The sequence below is a fragment of the Penicillium hispanicum genome (genome assembly GCF_028827665.1).
Source record: "Penicillium hispanicum strain IBT 35686 chromosome Unknown utg000008l_segment0_segment0, whole genome shotgun sequence".
NCBI lineage: Eukaryota > Fungi > Ascomycota > Eurotiomycetes > Eurotiales > Aspergillaceae > Penicillium > Penicillium hispanicum.
In genome coordinates, this window is record NW_026623200.1 from 865,880 (window position 1) to 879,123 (window position 13,244).

At 50.8% G+C, this 13,244-nt stretch overlaps 6 protein-coding genes across 6 annotated transcripts; 1 reads left to right on the top strand and 5 right to left on the bottom strand.

The window, feature by feature from the left end:
* Positions 1-666: 666 nt before the first annotated feature.
* N7459_009163 (quinate permease) lies at positions 667-2,416 on the top strand (the record flags this gene model as incomplete). Its single annotated transcript, XM_056948331.1, has 4 exons — positions 667-1,230; positions 1,286-1,682; positions 1,732-2,159; positions 2,213-2,416. 4 exons carry the CDS (start codon positions 667-669, stop codon positions 2,414-2,416), a joined length of 1,593 nt encoding a protein of 530 aa, XP_056795556.1.
* A 406-nt stretch (positions 2,417-2,822) lies between these two features.
* On the bottom strand, positions 2,823-3,149 carry N7459_009164 (uncharacterized protein; the record flags this gene model as incomplete). Its single annotated transcript, XM_056948332.1, has 1 exon — positions 2,823-3,149. The coding sequence occupies one exon, from the start codon at positions 3,147-3,149 to the stop codon at positions 2,823-2,825; it is 327 nt and encodes a 108-aa protein (XP_056795557.1).
* Positions 3,150-3,292: 143 nt separating this feature from the next.
* N7459_009165 (uncharacterized protein) lies at positions 3,293-5,044 on the bottom strand (the record flags this gene model as incomplete). The annotated part of the gene is made up of 1 exon (XM_056948333.1): positions 3,293-5,044. The coding sequence occupies one exon, from the start codon at positions 5,042-5,044 to the stop codon at positions 3,293-3,295; it is 1,752 nt and encodes a 583-aa protein (XP_056795558.1).
* An 858-nt stretch (positions 5,045-5,902) lies between these two features.
* Positions 5,903-9,965, bottom strand: N7459_009166 (putative cytosolic regulator Pianissimo; the record flags this gene model as incomplete). Its single annotated transcript, XM_056948334.1, has 4 exons — positions 5,903-6,089; positions 6,141-6,301; positions 6,346-8,181; positions 8,232-9,965. 4 exons carry the CDS (start codon positions 9,963-9,965, stop codon positions 5,903-5,905), a joined length of 3,918 nt encoding a protein of 1,305 aa, XP_056795559.1.
* Positions 9,966-10,870: 905 nt separating this feature from the next.
* On the bottom strand, positions 10,871-12,856 carry N7459_009167 (prephenate dehydrogenase (NADP(+)); the record flags this gene model as incomplete). The annotated part of the gene is made up of 7 exons (XM_056948335.1): positions 10,871-11,026; positions 11,086-11,217; positions 11,280-11,879; positions 11,944-12,092; positions 12,163-12,274; positions 12,322-12,382; positions 12,762-12,856. 7 exons carry the CDS (start codon positions 12,854-12,856, stop codon positions 10,871-10,873), a joined length of 1,305 nt encoding a protein of 434 aa, XP_056795560.1.
* Positions 12,857-12,868: 12 nt separating this feature from the next.
* N7459_009168 (uncharacterized protein) lies at positions 12,869-13,157 on the bottom strand (the record flags this gene model as incomplete). Its single annotated transcript, XM_056948336.1, has 2 exons — positions 12,869-13,034; positions 13,078-13,157. 2 exons carry the CDS (start codon positions 13,155-13,157, stop codon positions 12,869-12,871), a joined length of 246 nt encoding a protein of 81 aa, XP_056795561.1.
* Positions 13,158-13,244: the final 87 nt, after the last annotated feature.

Below are 13,244 nucleotides of genomic sequence, written 5' to 3' on the forward strand. Positions count from 1 at the left end.
ACTAACGCGGCCCCATCAGAGGAAAAGATCAGCCCGCAGCCCAGCCCTGCCGTAGGGCTGAACCGTTGCAGCCAATGATCGGCTCCATCAGATGCGTCACTGCGACTGCGAATCCTACGAACATTATGTCCCTTGCAAAGAAGCAGGATCCGAGCTCTCCGGGAATCAAGCTTTTTGGCGAAATTGCAGCCCTACATGCCACGTTTCACTCGCTGCATGCAGTTCGAAGATTTCACCGCGCTTCTATTGCAGCATTGGGATGAAATTCTAGGTGGGCCGGCCTGCTCTCCACGATGCCTGCTATTCCTGGCTGTGAGAGACTCACCGATGAGCTATGCAGACTCTATGGAGTTAGAAAGATGGCACTACTGCTATTTACGTACTTCTTGGGTACTTCTCGATTCGATAAAAGACTTTCCTCGGTAGTCATTTGCAGGTGTGGGGTGCAATTCCTCCGTTTCTCTTTCTTTTCATCCTGCATTTCTACTACAAGGTCCTCGTTGATCTCCACTCCTTTCTTGATGAGAGTGGGGGAATTTTCAGATTAAAAACATCGTGATAGCCAAATGGCGTCGAAGTTGCTCAAATGACCTTCATCTCATCTTCTTCTTCAACCAGAACCATTTCGACATCTCTATGATGGTTGCAAACAGTTCAAATGCCAACATGGCCCTATTCTCGTCCTTGAGGTCTAGCAGTGAGCAATTCACGGTCAAACTGCTTTTTGCAGCCCTCTGTTTTGGATTGTCCGGGGCATCAAGAGGTATGTCCACCAACTTATACAGTGAGAACTTTTGTAACAGTCCTACAGGTCTAGATGAAGGTCTTATTGCGAGCACAGTAGCCGAGGGGTCCTTCATTCGAGACTTCCACCTAAGGGCCACGGATCTGAGTGCGGCACAAAGAGCGAATCGACTATCTAATGTCACGTCGATGGTTCACATTGGTAGCCTCCCAGGCGCAGTGCTTGGATTCATTCTGTGTGAGTACATTGGAATGCTGTGGACGATGCGAGAGCTGTGCCTCACATGGATCGTCGGTTCTGTTATTTTCCTCACTTCTCGCGAGAGCCTTGGACAGGTCTATGCTGGTCGGTTCGTGATGGGCCTCGGCATTGGACAGGCTGGCGTTATTGCACCGGTTTATCTGGCGGAAGTCGCTCCTCCCAAGCTGCGTGGAATGCTAGTGAACATGTACGGCATGTCCGAATATCTGGGAGTATTCATCGGGGTTAGACACCCCCTTCCAAGCCTAAAATCTTCACGTTGTATGCTGATCCGAGTAGTATTTCGCAACCTGGGGCGCATCGATTCATATTCCCAATTCCGAGTCTAGCCAATGGATTGTTCCTCAAAGTGTACAAATCATCTGGGCTGCTCTGCTACTTCTCGCATCTCTGCTTTGCGAAGAAAGTCCCCGGTTCCTCTTGAAAAGAGGCCAATCGGTGAAAGCCTGCGAGATATACAGCAAGATCTGGGATACACACCCCATGGATCCCTCCATTCAAGTGGAGATTCGGAACACGAAGAAACAGATGGAGCAAGAGACGCAAGGCAACTCCGACTGGCCTCTGCTTTCGGCATTTAAGCTACTTTTCACGACGCGGTCGAACTTGCGTCGGATCGCATTTATCTTCACGTTGCAGATTCTCAGTCAATGGTCAGGTCCAAACTCAGTGACCAGTACGTATCAAATCCAGGGTACACTCACGTTGTTGCTAATGCGATGCAGCATATGCGCCGGAGCTTTTTGGTCTATTCGGAATCAAGGGCCAGCACGAAAAGCTCTTCGTAACAGCAATCTTCGGGCTCATCAAGTTGGTCGCTGCATTCGGATGTGCAGTCCTGCTCATAGATCGACTGGGCCGAAAGAAGACACTCTATATCGGGCTCGGCCTTCAAATCCTGGCGTTGATATATGACTCGATCTTTCTGACCATCTATGACCAACTGTCGGAGCCATCGAAACACTCGAGCTCTGCGTTGCGTGCAGCAGTCGGCTCGATTGTGTTCATGTACTTCATTGGCGTTGGCTGGGCTGTGGGTTGGAATTCCATCCAGTACTTGGTGACTGCTGAGACGTTTCCGCTTCGAGTTCGGCTGGTGGGAGCCAGTCTGACCACCTGTTTTCACTACGGTAATCGCATCGGGATATCAAAAGTGTGTTTTTCCCGGTTATGATTTCTGTGACTGGCTTGCTGATGATTGACTAGGCGACTCCGTCCATGCTTCTTGTTTCTGGATTGAGCCCTGCAGGCACTTTCTGGTTTTTCTCTGGAATATCCATGTTAGGTCTTATCTTTGCGATTTGGTGGCTCCCCGAGACTGCTGGCAAAGGACTGGAGGAGACAAATGAGCTCTATGCGGGCATGAGTGCTTTATCCGACTCGACTATCCACGAAGAAGAGCGTGAGTAACCTGCTCTGGGTGTTACATGCCTCTAGATGGGGCTCGCGAAAGGTCCATCGCTAAGGAGACGTAGGAAGCCCAGTGCCAGAGACGGTAGGAGGGCAGCAGTCGAGGGAAGAGCATACAGCATGAGATTCCCTCGTAAGTGTTACCAAGTCCCTTCGAAAGCTAAGAGGACAATGCACGATGTGTGAATGAGATAGATTGGTCCCGATCTTGGAAGTTCAGTTTGGATAAAATACTACATGTGCAAGTTCATGCTTCAAGCATATCATCCTTCTAAGCCGAGTCCATTATGAACAAAAGAGGAAAAAACACACAAAGAATTGGGGTATCAGTCATTCAGAGCGGAATAGAAGCCGCAGATATATCAGTATAGTGTCGTCTAGCATTTGGCAAGGCCAGATATCGTCATCAAGCGCCATGTGCGAGCCCCAGTGCCGGGGGTCCCTCTCCTTCATCCTGTGCGGCATCATCACCAGAATTATCGCCCATTTCCCAGTTTGGAGCCCGACGTTGCGGGGGCAAAGGCTGTGGAAATTGTAGTTCCATCGCTTGTCTCCTTTGTCGTCTTCCGGTACGCATGACCTGCAGGAAGTTGACGCCCACCTGGGCGAGGAAGATTACCAAGAAAGCACCAACCACAAGCGTCTGCGGGATGTACGTCTCAGATTGCTCGTCCGGATTGTTTCGTAGTTGCTCGTGTCGGTTGCCCAATTGTCGATTGTTGTTTGGAAACATGGGCCCCGAGCCACCGAAGGAAACAGAGATCGAGAATGAGAATGGCGTAAATGATGTGAGCACATTCGGTGTTAAAGAGGCGAATAATGAGGATAATGGGTTGAATGCGAGCGGGACGATGCAAAAGACAAGGAGAGGGACGGCTAGTCACAAGACAGAATTGAGTGATGAGCTAGCGGACCTGAAGAGATTGTTAGTTGAGGAGATTCAACGCTGCCATGGGGCACATACCAGTCTCGGGACTGCAGCTCTCTTGCCCACCGTGCCGAGATTTTCAATCGCTCTCTGACACTCACTGCGGACAAAATAGGGTACTTCTCCTCTTCAGCTATGGGTAATATACTAGCAAACCACCATGGGAACCGCGAAGCATCTGTTGGAACAGGCCCGTAAGCCAGCATTACTCGAGGATGAAGCCAAGGTGCACCTGCTTGACGCTGCTTGCGAATAAACTCCCGCGCTAGAATGAGAAGGTCCTGAGTCGACATTGAGTCCAGAGGTGGTTCGGGGCTGTTGCCCTGTGATGGATCTGAAACTGCGGCGACAGCAGTCTCAGTTGACTCCAATCGCTCTTCTTCGGCTAGAGTTATATCATCCACACGCTCAGTCCTAGCGACGTAGTAGCCCTCCAACATGCTGGACTCGACCACCTTGAATCGCGACACACCCGTGGCAATCACGAGGCTGCGCCCGTCCGGGAGCAACTCATATCGTTCAACCATTAGCAACGTTCCATACTGCATGAACGGAGCTCTGTCCAATTCATCGCCTTGTGAGCGCCCCCGTCGGTTATACATCACCATCCCAAACTTCCCATCACCATTATCAACAACGCGCCGGATCATGAGTCGATAACGAGGCTCGAAGATATGCAGGAAAGTCGGCATTGTCGGGAAGGACAAGGTACACACAAACAGTGGTAATCTTTTTTCGTGGTCCACGCCCATCTCATCTTGTGCCACGGTGGCTCGGCGGGCCTCCAGCTGGGTTGCAAAGAAATATTCGATGACACGGGCAAGAGTCCGATTCATCGGCTCCGATTGAATGGCTGTAGGCATGCCTAATTTGCGGCGGCAAATTGGACACAGATCAGAATGATCAAGGACCCGCGCAACACATTGCCGACAAAATGTATGGCCACAGGGCAAGCTCAGAGGATCCAATATGAGAGCATAACAGACCTGGCAGTCCAATTCAGTGCGGAGCCTATCTCGGAGTTTCTGGAAGCAGAAGCGATCATTCTCGGTGAAGCCTTGCTGTTGCCCACTGCAATCTGCATTACACCGGTCTTCGTAGACAAGCTCAGACGCGTCATGTGGGAACTGGCCGTTGTAGGCTAGTTGATAGAAGCCATGGAGCCATCCACTTGGGTGAATCCGGGCGCTCTGCAATTCTGAAATTTCCGTACCTTCTTGGGCACGTCTCCAGCGGACAACGCGACCATCCCTTTCTTGTTGGTTGTCGACTTCTGCGCCCGGTGTCGCCGCCGACATCAGTTCCTCCTGGAAAACTCCAGCAACAGAGCACAGTACAACATCATTTCCGCAGTCCCCAAGACAATGCTCCCCAACACATGCTTTTTCTCCTTCCCAATAGCACGTAAACCCTTCCTCTCTGCCCTCGGCGACAGGATATGTGATACCCGTGCGCGGTCTCGACGGTGGTAGGCATTCACGGCAGACGGTATTTCCGCATGGTAATCGACATGGAGCGCGCAGAGGATAGGAACAGTGATGGCACTGAATCAAGCGCACAACTTGATGAGGAATAACGTCTAGGTCGGGGAAGCTATGCTCTGTAGAGCTGGACACGTCTGAGCTCTCTTCGGCGGTCGGCGAGTTATCAGCCTCGGCTGGCTGCGCGAGCTGTGGGGGCGGAGCATTGACATCTTCCATGGCTAGTCGCCGATGAGAATGGGCTGTTCAGAGGGATTTTTGGGGACTCTGAGATCGCGAGGCATTCGATGAGGCATGCGGATGAGTGATATCGGATGGAAGCTCTGGCTTGTTTGGAGATCGGCAATCAAAGCGGGTCAACTTTAGATAATCTGCGCCATCTTTCCAAGGTTCCAATTTGCGCCGCGTTGAATACATGCAATTTGTGGATTTGGTACTGATCCCTTCTCGTATTCACGGTGCGAAATACAACAGTAGTGATATACGAAATCACCCTCCACTTCTTGAGACACAATGGTCGTATTCTATACGCAAACCTGCCTCTTCAAACCGTTACACGGTCACGTAAACCCGCTCTCTCGGGCTGTTCACCGTAGCGAGATCAGCTCACTCTGCAAGGAGGCTGTACAACTTGATGTCCAGGGATCCCTGACATGATCAACTCCGTATGTTACATGAGAATAATGAGTGTTGACCAGCAAGAATCGAAAGGAGAGCAATACAAAATATGCAAAGCATGTGCAATTGATATTATTTCATGTCTCATTCCAAGGTCAGTCAGCCGCCACGCCAGATACAGATGCAAAACATGAAGAAAGCGAGGGAAAAAAAGGGCAACGAGAATAAGGGCCAGGTCAGATCATCACTTGGTCATCGTGCGGAAAATTTTGAGTCCAAGTGCTGGAGGAATCATAGATTGGACATTCGTAGATTGCTGCGCAGAACGCCAAGCATGTAAAGTCATTTTGTGGGAATAAGCAGGGCAAGTGGGCGCAAATCCTCCAAAATGAAAATGAGAAGTCAGCTGGGGATCATGGAGGGGGAGAGAAACGATCTATCATGTAGATATCGTGGGTCCTAGGTTGATGAATCTGAGTCTGACTCGGAGTCATCTTCAAGAACGATGCGCCGCATAACACTCTTGTCGAAGAGGTCTATGGCGAAGCGCCGGGCGGGAAGTCGGAAATGATGGCTCTCAAGAATGACAAGTGTCTTGCGGAAGAGGTGAACTTGGTGGAATCGTTCTGGTTGTTTGGATTTGATACTGCCCCATCATTAGCTGGAATTCGGAGACAAAGCAGAAATGAAGGATTACCTGTGCAGGTCGGCCGCTGACCGTTTTGATAGAACAGTATTTCCCATGTCAACAATCAATTTGAGGATCTTGTGGTTGACAGGATCTGGGTCCGTGGTAGCCTCCTTAAGTTGGCCCTGTGGAGTGCGCCTCGACTCCGCATCGTATTGAGGGAAGGAAATCTAGACAAGTTAGCGTTATCACCTGAAGGGGAACACACACTTACCAAAAACAGCTTGCGGAAGTCGGTAGGCAAACAAAGACCAAGCGATTCACCGTCTTGATCGATAGCCGAGTCCCATCCTAGACTTTGCAAAACCTTCAACCCATGGCGACTGCGAGAAATCAGTCCGAGGACAAAAAAGGCTGTGCCTCGCATAGTCAGAACTCCGGCACTCTCGGCAATCGCCACAATATGCTGTACGATTTCTGGTTCCAGGAACGGGGCGCCGAGCTCCATGGAACCGACATTGCCCACAGCCCAGAGACATCCCTTGACCTTGAGAAGTACTTCGTTGTCTTCCTCTTCGAGACGAAAATCACGGATCGTCCAAGCAAATTCGTTGAAATGCCCTGACTGTTCCAGCAATCTACAGCCTTCGGCGGTGCGCGCAAGTTCTCGATAGAAGTGTGGCGGGACCACTCCGACATCTTGCATCTCAACCAAGTCTTCCGGCACAAAGCTACTTCGTCGTGGTTGGTCAATGTAGGCACGAGACAAAGCCGCTTCCACAAGTCCCACGTAAGAGTCATTTCGACCAAGGAACCAGTCATCCATCTCCTGCGTGATGTAGTCCAGGCCATCCAAATAGTGATATCCGACGGAGGTTGACAGAAAACGCAGCAGAAGTGGTGCGCCAATTTCACCCAGATGATCCAGAGACGGGCGGCATTTGACCACAAATTCGAGATAATCTCGTTGGTTACAAGCCTCTTCCAAGATCTTCACAGCCACTTGGCAAACGGTGACATCGGGGTCATATAATTGGGTCACAAGAAGCTTCACAACCCATTCCACATTGCCAATCACCACCTGAGGAGATATCGTGACATCACCAACAGCATATTTTCGAAGTAGCTTGGTCGCAAATATGCGGATCTCCTTCGAGCCAATCGTGAGGGCTTTGGAAAGCATGACACGAAGATGACTTTCTCGACTATAGTCCATGTTCCCGAGAAGTGTTTGGATCAGGTCATTTCGATCCTGGAGCTCAATGATATGGTAGAACATGTTCAGCATGTGCCATCTTTCCATCATGAGAAGGCCGTTCGCATCGGCACTCAGTGCTCCAAGCATCGCGAAATAGCCCCCACTCAGCGTGTTGGCCATTTGGTCTCGTGAAAATAGTGGCGAAGTAGAAGTCAGACCGCTCATACGATCCAGCTGTGCCAAACATTCTGCAACCTGTCGCAAAAACTTGTTCTCGGCGAGATATTTGGTGCCTTCAGGGGTTTGGACAAGAGTACGCATCAGGGCGCAACCGGTTCGGACATAGCGCTGATTCGGTTTTGTATTCGAAATCATGGCAAACCGATATTTGAACGGTCGATAGAACCCAATCAGTCGCTTCATGAACTTTGAGCCTTTGATAGCCTCATCAACTCGTTTGGAATTGGTGAGAGGGCCCTCAACGAGGCGGTGAATAAGATCCCATTTCCACTTGATATAATTGACAGTATTTAAGACGTGTGTCTCCAAGATAGCATTGCGGAATTGTTGTTCGTCCATGAAAGGGCTCAGCTTTTCTTTGCCTTGTTCAGGAAGTAGGGAGACTGAAAGGTCAGCCTCCATGTTGTATCGGCCCACGCCGTTCGTGGCAGCTCCAGAGCGTGCTAATGTGCGGTTGATGCTTTCAATCTGGAAAATAGTGGATGTGGAAACATCGTGGTTTTCGGTGTCGAATTGGATTGCAGGAGGAAGTAGATGTGGGAGAACTTGCAGTTTTGCACTGACGTCTTGGGGCAGAGAATGATGGGCTAGTTGGAGTACTTCAGTAAGAAGTAAGGTCGCCTTTCGCCGGAGGGACGGGTCCGTTTCATCTTCAATTAATTCGGAGAGAGCCTGTGGCAGATTAGTATCTCACGCTGTCTTGAACCGAGTAATTTAATTACCTTGGGTAGCCCGGCAGCGACCAGGGCTGCGAGGATAAGAGTGGAAAAGTGCGCTGTGAGATCGAACTTGTTGGCACCACTATCAGGAAATTCACGCGGATGTTTGGAGCCGCTCTCGGAGCGCAAATTCGATACTCGCCCGTAAGTCGTAAGTCTGCGGCCTGCAAGGAAGGAAGACGACCAAGATGGTGGTTTTATCCGCAGCGCGTCGAATAATAGTTCCATTATAAGATCTCGAGCTTGAGGATCAGGATAATGGAGTGACTCGAGAAGGGATTGTAAAGGCTGCGCCCCATGCCTCGTAAGAATCACTAAACCGGGCCAGGTTTTGAGCATTGCAGAGATTGCCCGCGCGGCAGATTTCAATCGGCCATTGCGCAAGGAATCCGCCAGTGAGTCGGTAAAAGGTGCCAGTACCGCTTCCAGCTCACATCCTTGCAAGTATTTCCGACTCCTTGGAGCATCCACAACATGCAGGAAACTTGAGATCAGACTCTCTGACGCCCCAAAAGTCCCTTCAGCTAAGGCATCATGTAAGGCTGCAAATCCACCTGCACAAGCCACGAGTTCCGGGTCTTTGACCAACATCTCCGCCAGCGTCATTATCGAGATGTTTCGGAGACGGTCTTCATGATGTTCAGCAACAGCGACGATTATGCGCACAATGGCACGAGATATCTCTTTGACGCCGTCTTTGACGTCAAGAAATGCGCGTACAAACTTCAGTGCCTGCTCCCTTTCAATACTAGCCTTGCTCTCCTTAACAAGAGACAGAATGACAAGTTCATCGGTGTGTAATGCGCGAATCGTTTGCAGAGATCTCCGATCTGCAATGGCATATCGAGTCAACCGATAGCCAGCAGCTACCACTTCTTTGCTATCGCTGAGAAGCATCACTTGTACGCGGAGACCGAAAACAGGCCATGCAAGGTCGTATTTGAGCGTTGGATGTCGTTTAAACAGCTCAACCAAGTTGTTGGCACGCTCAACGTAGAAATCCGGCGACATGCCCTCAATTTCTAACGTTTGTAGAGTCTCCGTAAGGACAAACGATGGTGATTCCATGTCCCCATCCTCTTCTTCCTCCTGGTCTTGGTCCAAAGATCCGGCGACATTGTTGTTGCGTGACGGTGATCGCATTGGGCTACCTCGGAAAAGGCTCGAAAGGCGACTCCGTGGAGGAGTTGTGGACGGCGCCTGCGCACGCAAAAGCTCCTCCTCCAGTTCACGTTGAAGCTCGACCAACTTGCGGTTGGAAGTGCTCAGTTCTGATTCCACCTTCAGGCGCTGCTCTTTGGTTTGCTTAGGGGGTTTTGCCAACAGCGCCTCCAGCATATTCTCAGTCCCCATCTTGATCTTCATCTCCTTTGCAATTTTATCTCGAATGACGGCCTGGCGCTCTTCGGTGGTAGGGAAATCGTCCGAGCCAATGGACCTGCTCGCTCGTCTCGTGTAGGTTCCATCAGGGCGGGGCGTGACGCTGCGGGAATTCATGCTCTTGAGCTCAGCACTGAAGCTACCAGGCCCGCCGAAGGACGGGGCCAGCGACGCGCCTCGAGGAACGGTGGTACCGCTGCCTCCAGAACCTGACCGAGCATTTCGCACCGATTTGGAGGCTCCATCGGCCCAGCTCCCATCCGCCGAGCCGCCATCCTGGCTGAATGAAGAGCGTCCGTCGCCCAAGGCACGGTGGTGGGTGGACGCGGAGAACGCTGAGTTGTGTCCGGAAGCCATGGAGCTCCATCCATCCACTGAGGCAGTCTATCACCTGTCGCAAATATCCCGGGCGTCGAGGGGCCGCATTGGAGGATTGAGGGGAGAGGTCGAATGGCGGAGCAAGGGCTCGAGTATGGGGAAGCGTAAGGGAGGGGGGCCTCGGCAGTCACGGGTTGCGGTGTTGATGATCAGAGAACAACTGCATCGGCCATGTCAGCTGCGAAGCAACCAAGGTCAAGCGGGCGATCAACTCAGATTGTCAATTGTCCCACTCGGTTCGGTTCAACCTGATCGTGAGAAACACATGGATGACTAAGGCGTTCTATCACCTATACCTTTCCAAGGCTTCATTCCACCCGACCAGGAGACGTGGCTACACTGGAAATATTCTAGTCGCTCACATATTTGGCTATTATCTTATTCGACCGTTCAACTATGTTGAAATCTGCAGGGACTTCAGTCCTAGCTGAACATCAGCGCACTGTAATTGGCACCAACGACTAGCACTATACAAACACTGAGTTACTGCTGGGCGGGTGGACTTTTAAGCTGTTGACCAACTCGTTCTCTAATGTCAGAGTGTCATGGTCAATAAAGATGTCCTTGAGGCTTGCGACTTGCTTTTGCAGGTTCCTATCAGTCAAAACCGGCTCAGATCAAAACATCCTCCTAAGATGTAGAATTTTGCTGTCTTGACGGAGTCTACCGATTCATGGACACGAGAGACTAGGTATTAGAAGCATCCAAAAAGGCCTGAGAAAATAAATCGAAATCAGGCATGAGACATCCAGCCTCAATGTTGCCCCGGCATATTATTCGAGGTCTTCGGCTGGTTTGACCTGACACAGCTGCCGCTGCGTTCAATCTATAATACAACACTATAATGCGCTCAGATTTCCCTCCTACCCGGCACCTCCAGAGGCTCAATGATGATTGCTTGTCTTCTCCAGGATTGTCTTCATCATCTCATTGCCAAGTGTGGCGGCTTCGGGGAAGCGAGGAGCGAAGTACTGCGCAATGCGTTCGAAGCGATCGCGGTAAGACTCAAAGTCCCCAAAGGAAACACAGTCGGACCAGGCCTGGGGAATCGCGATGAGCTTAGCTCTGGATTTAAACTTGGTAGATGTCTTAGACTTACGCGGGCAGCAAATGTGAACTCCAGATCATCCGAACGGAAAGTGGTGTCATCAACGGCAGTGTCGAGTGCCTCATCCAGGAGTTCAGGGTTGCGGAACAAGTATTCAGTTACACCCAGCCATAGACGAAAGAGCTATGGAATGATCAGCACGGCCGCATTGAAAATGTATCGGGCTTATTCCTTGTTGCACATACCGGTGTCGAACAAATCATATGATCATAAGGGACAATCCCAAGCTTCGACCAGCAGTCGACGATGGCGAGCAGACTCAAGTGGCTGTTTGGTGGAGACTTCTCACGAGAGCGGTTGGATAGAGAGAACCGGTCTAGCACTTCATCCTTCAACAAGAGATCTTGTCCGGAGGTCCCCTCTTTGAACACGGAGGCTCCAGCAGCTTTCACGCGACGCTTGAGCTCCTCCCGATGTCCTCCAATCATCAACTTGTACAATTCCGTCACCGACTCGGCATACTGTCGAATCTGTTGTTTCGCTGCCGGATTGAGGATGGCAAGGCCAGCATAGACGTGCCATTTATTCGAATAGATGCGAAGAGTGATGTTGATCTTCACGTTTTCGATGCCGCCAACCCATCGTGAGATTTCCCACGGAAATTGCTCATTGGCCTGCCATGCAGTACCCATACTCAAGAAAGCCGCGTGGGTGACGGCCTGGGTGTCCGCAGTGATACGGTCATGCATCTCGCCGGTGAGATAGACATGCTTGGAACCGAACGAGGATAGGATAGAATCGACAAATTGGAGGCTCTCGTCTGACGCTCGATGCTGGATCAGAACCTATATCACACCAGTGTTAGTGGTAACCCGGTCTGGAATGGAATCGAACATGGGTGCCCCTTACCAGTGGCTGGCCTCGCGGGTTCACTTTGGGGCCATGCAGCGAATGGCAAGATACGATCTCTACATCAGAAGGCAGGTGCTTTTCGAACGCTGCCAGTTCCGGGGCTTTGCAGGAGGTTTGACCACCAACGATTGCACCGACCTTGGTTGCTTTTTTGAATATCCACAAGTCAGAGACATACTGGTCTTTTGAGCCTTGAGTTGATGGGTCAACACCTACAAGGCCCGTACTGTGCCACGACGCGATCGATCACGCCGGCCTCTACACTGTAAAGAATGAAATCGCTAATTCTGGAAACGAGATGGCCATTCGGGGATATGGTGACCCCTTGCTATATACGATGAGTCTCTGGGCATGATGGCCCGGTGGGGGACATACTTGAGCGGCAAACTCTTGCTGTAAAGATTCATAATTCTCAGGTTTATCACACGCGTTAATCCTTATCAAACAATATCACGTTAGTATGAGGCCCACGATCATCGAAATACGACAAGCTCAGAATTGAGCGAGAAAACCTGATGACACTTATTAGCATGCGTCAAAACGAGCAATTGCAGAGTTGGGCAACAAGAGCAAGTTATAAGTTCAGACAAGAAAAAGTAAGGTAGCGAGGGATTCACATCATCGACAGCCCAGCAGTCAACCACCGACCAGAATGGCGAGGCAGTGCAACCACCAGACCATACTCGAGCCAAATGCACTCAAGTCATCATTTCAAAGGGATAGCAAAGACAAAAAAACAGAAATGTTGAGCTTACCTTCTCGGGGAATGCTGGGTGCGCGTTGGCAAGAGGGCAATGGGAAAGATTGCAATTTACCTCCATCCTGCATCACTCAGGCGCTGGGCGTACATCTTGCCCATATCACCCATACCGATGATGCCAATCGTGGCATCTTCCTTGGTGCGACCCATTCTGGTAACAGCTCACGCCAACAAGTTCGCAGCTTGAGCTGGCAATAGAATGTAGCTCACACCTAGCACATACGTGATTAGTGAAGCAAGCCAGAGATATCCTTGCGTCACGAGCACCACTGGCTCCTTGCTGGTTTCGAAATCTTTTGCAAGATCACTAGCAATGGAAAGTTCTTGCCTGGGAGAGAAGAAGAAAATTTAAATAGGCTAGCAGAGCTTACCAGCTGACCGCCTTCCGGCCCGACTGCCGCGCCGGTGACTCAAGCTGAGTCAGCATCTCGCTTGCCCGCCGTGCACGCATGATTCCCTTGACCAATCATCGCCCGCTATTCTCTAGGGCACACACCCACTTTTTTCGTGATCCCCAACCCGCCGCCGTACGAGATTT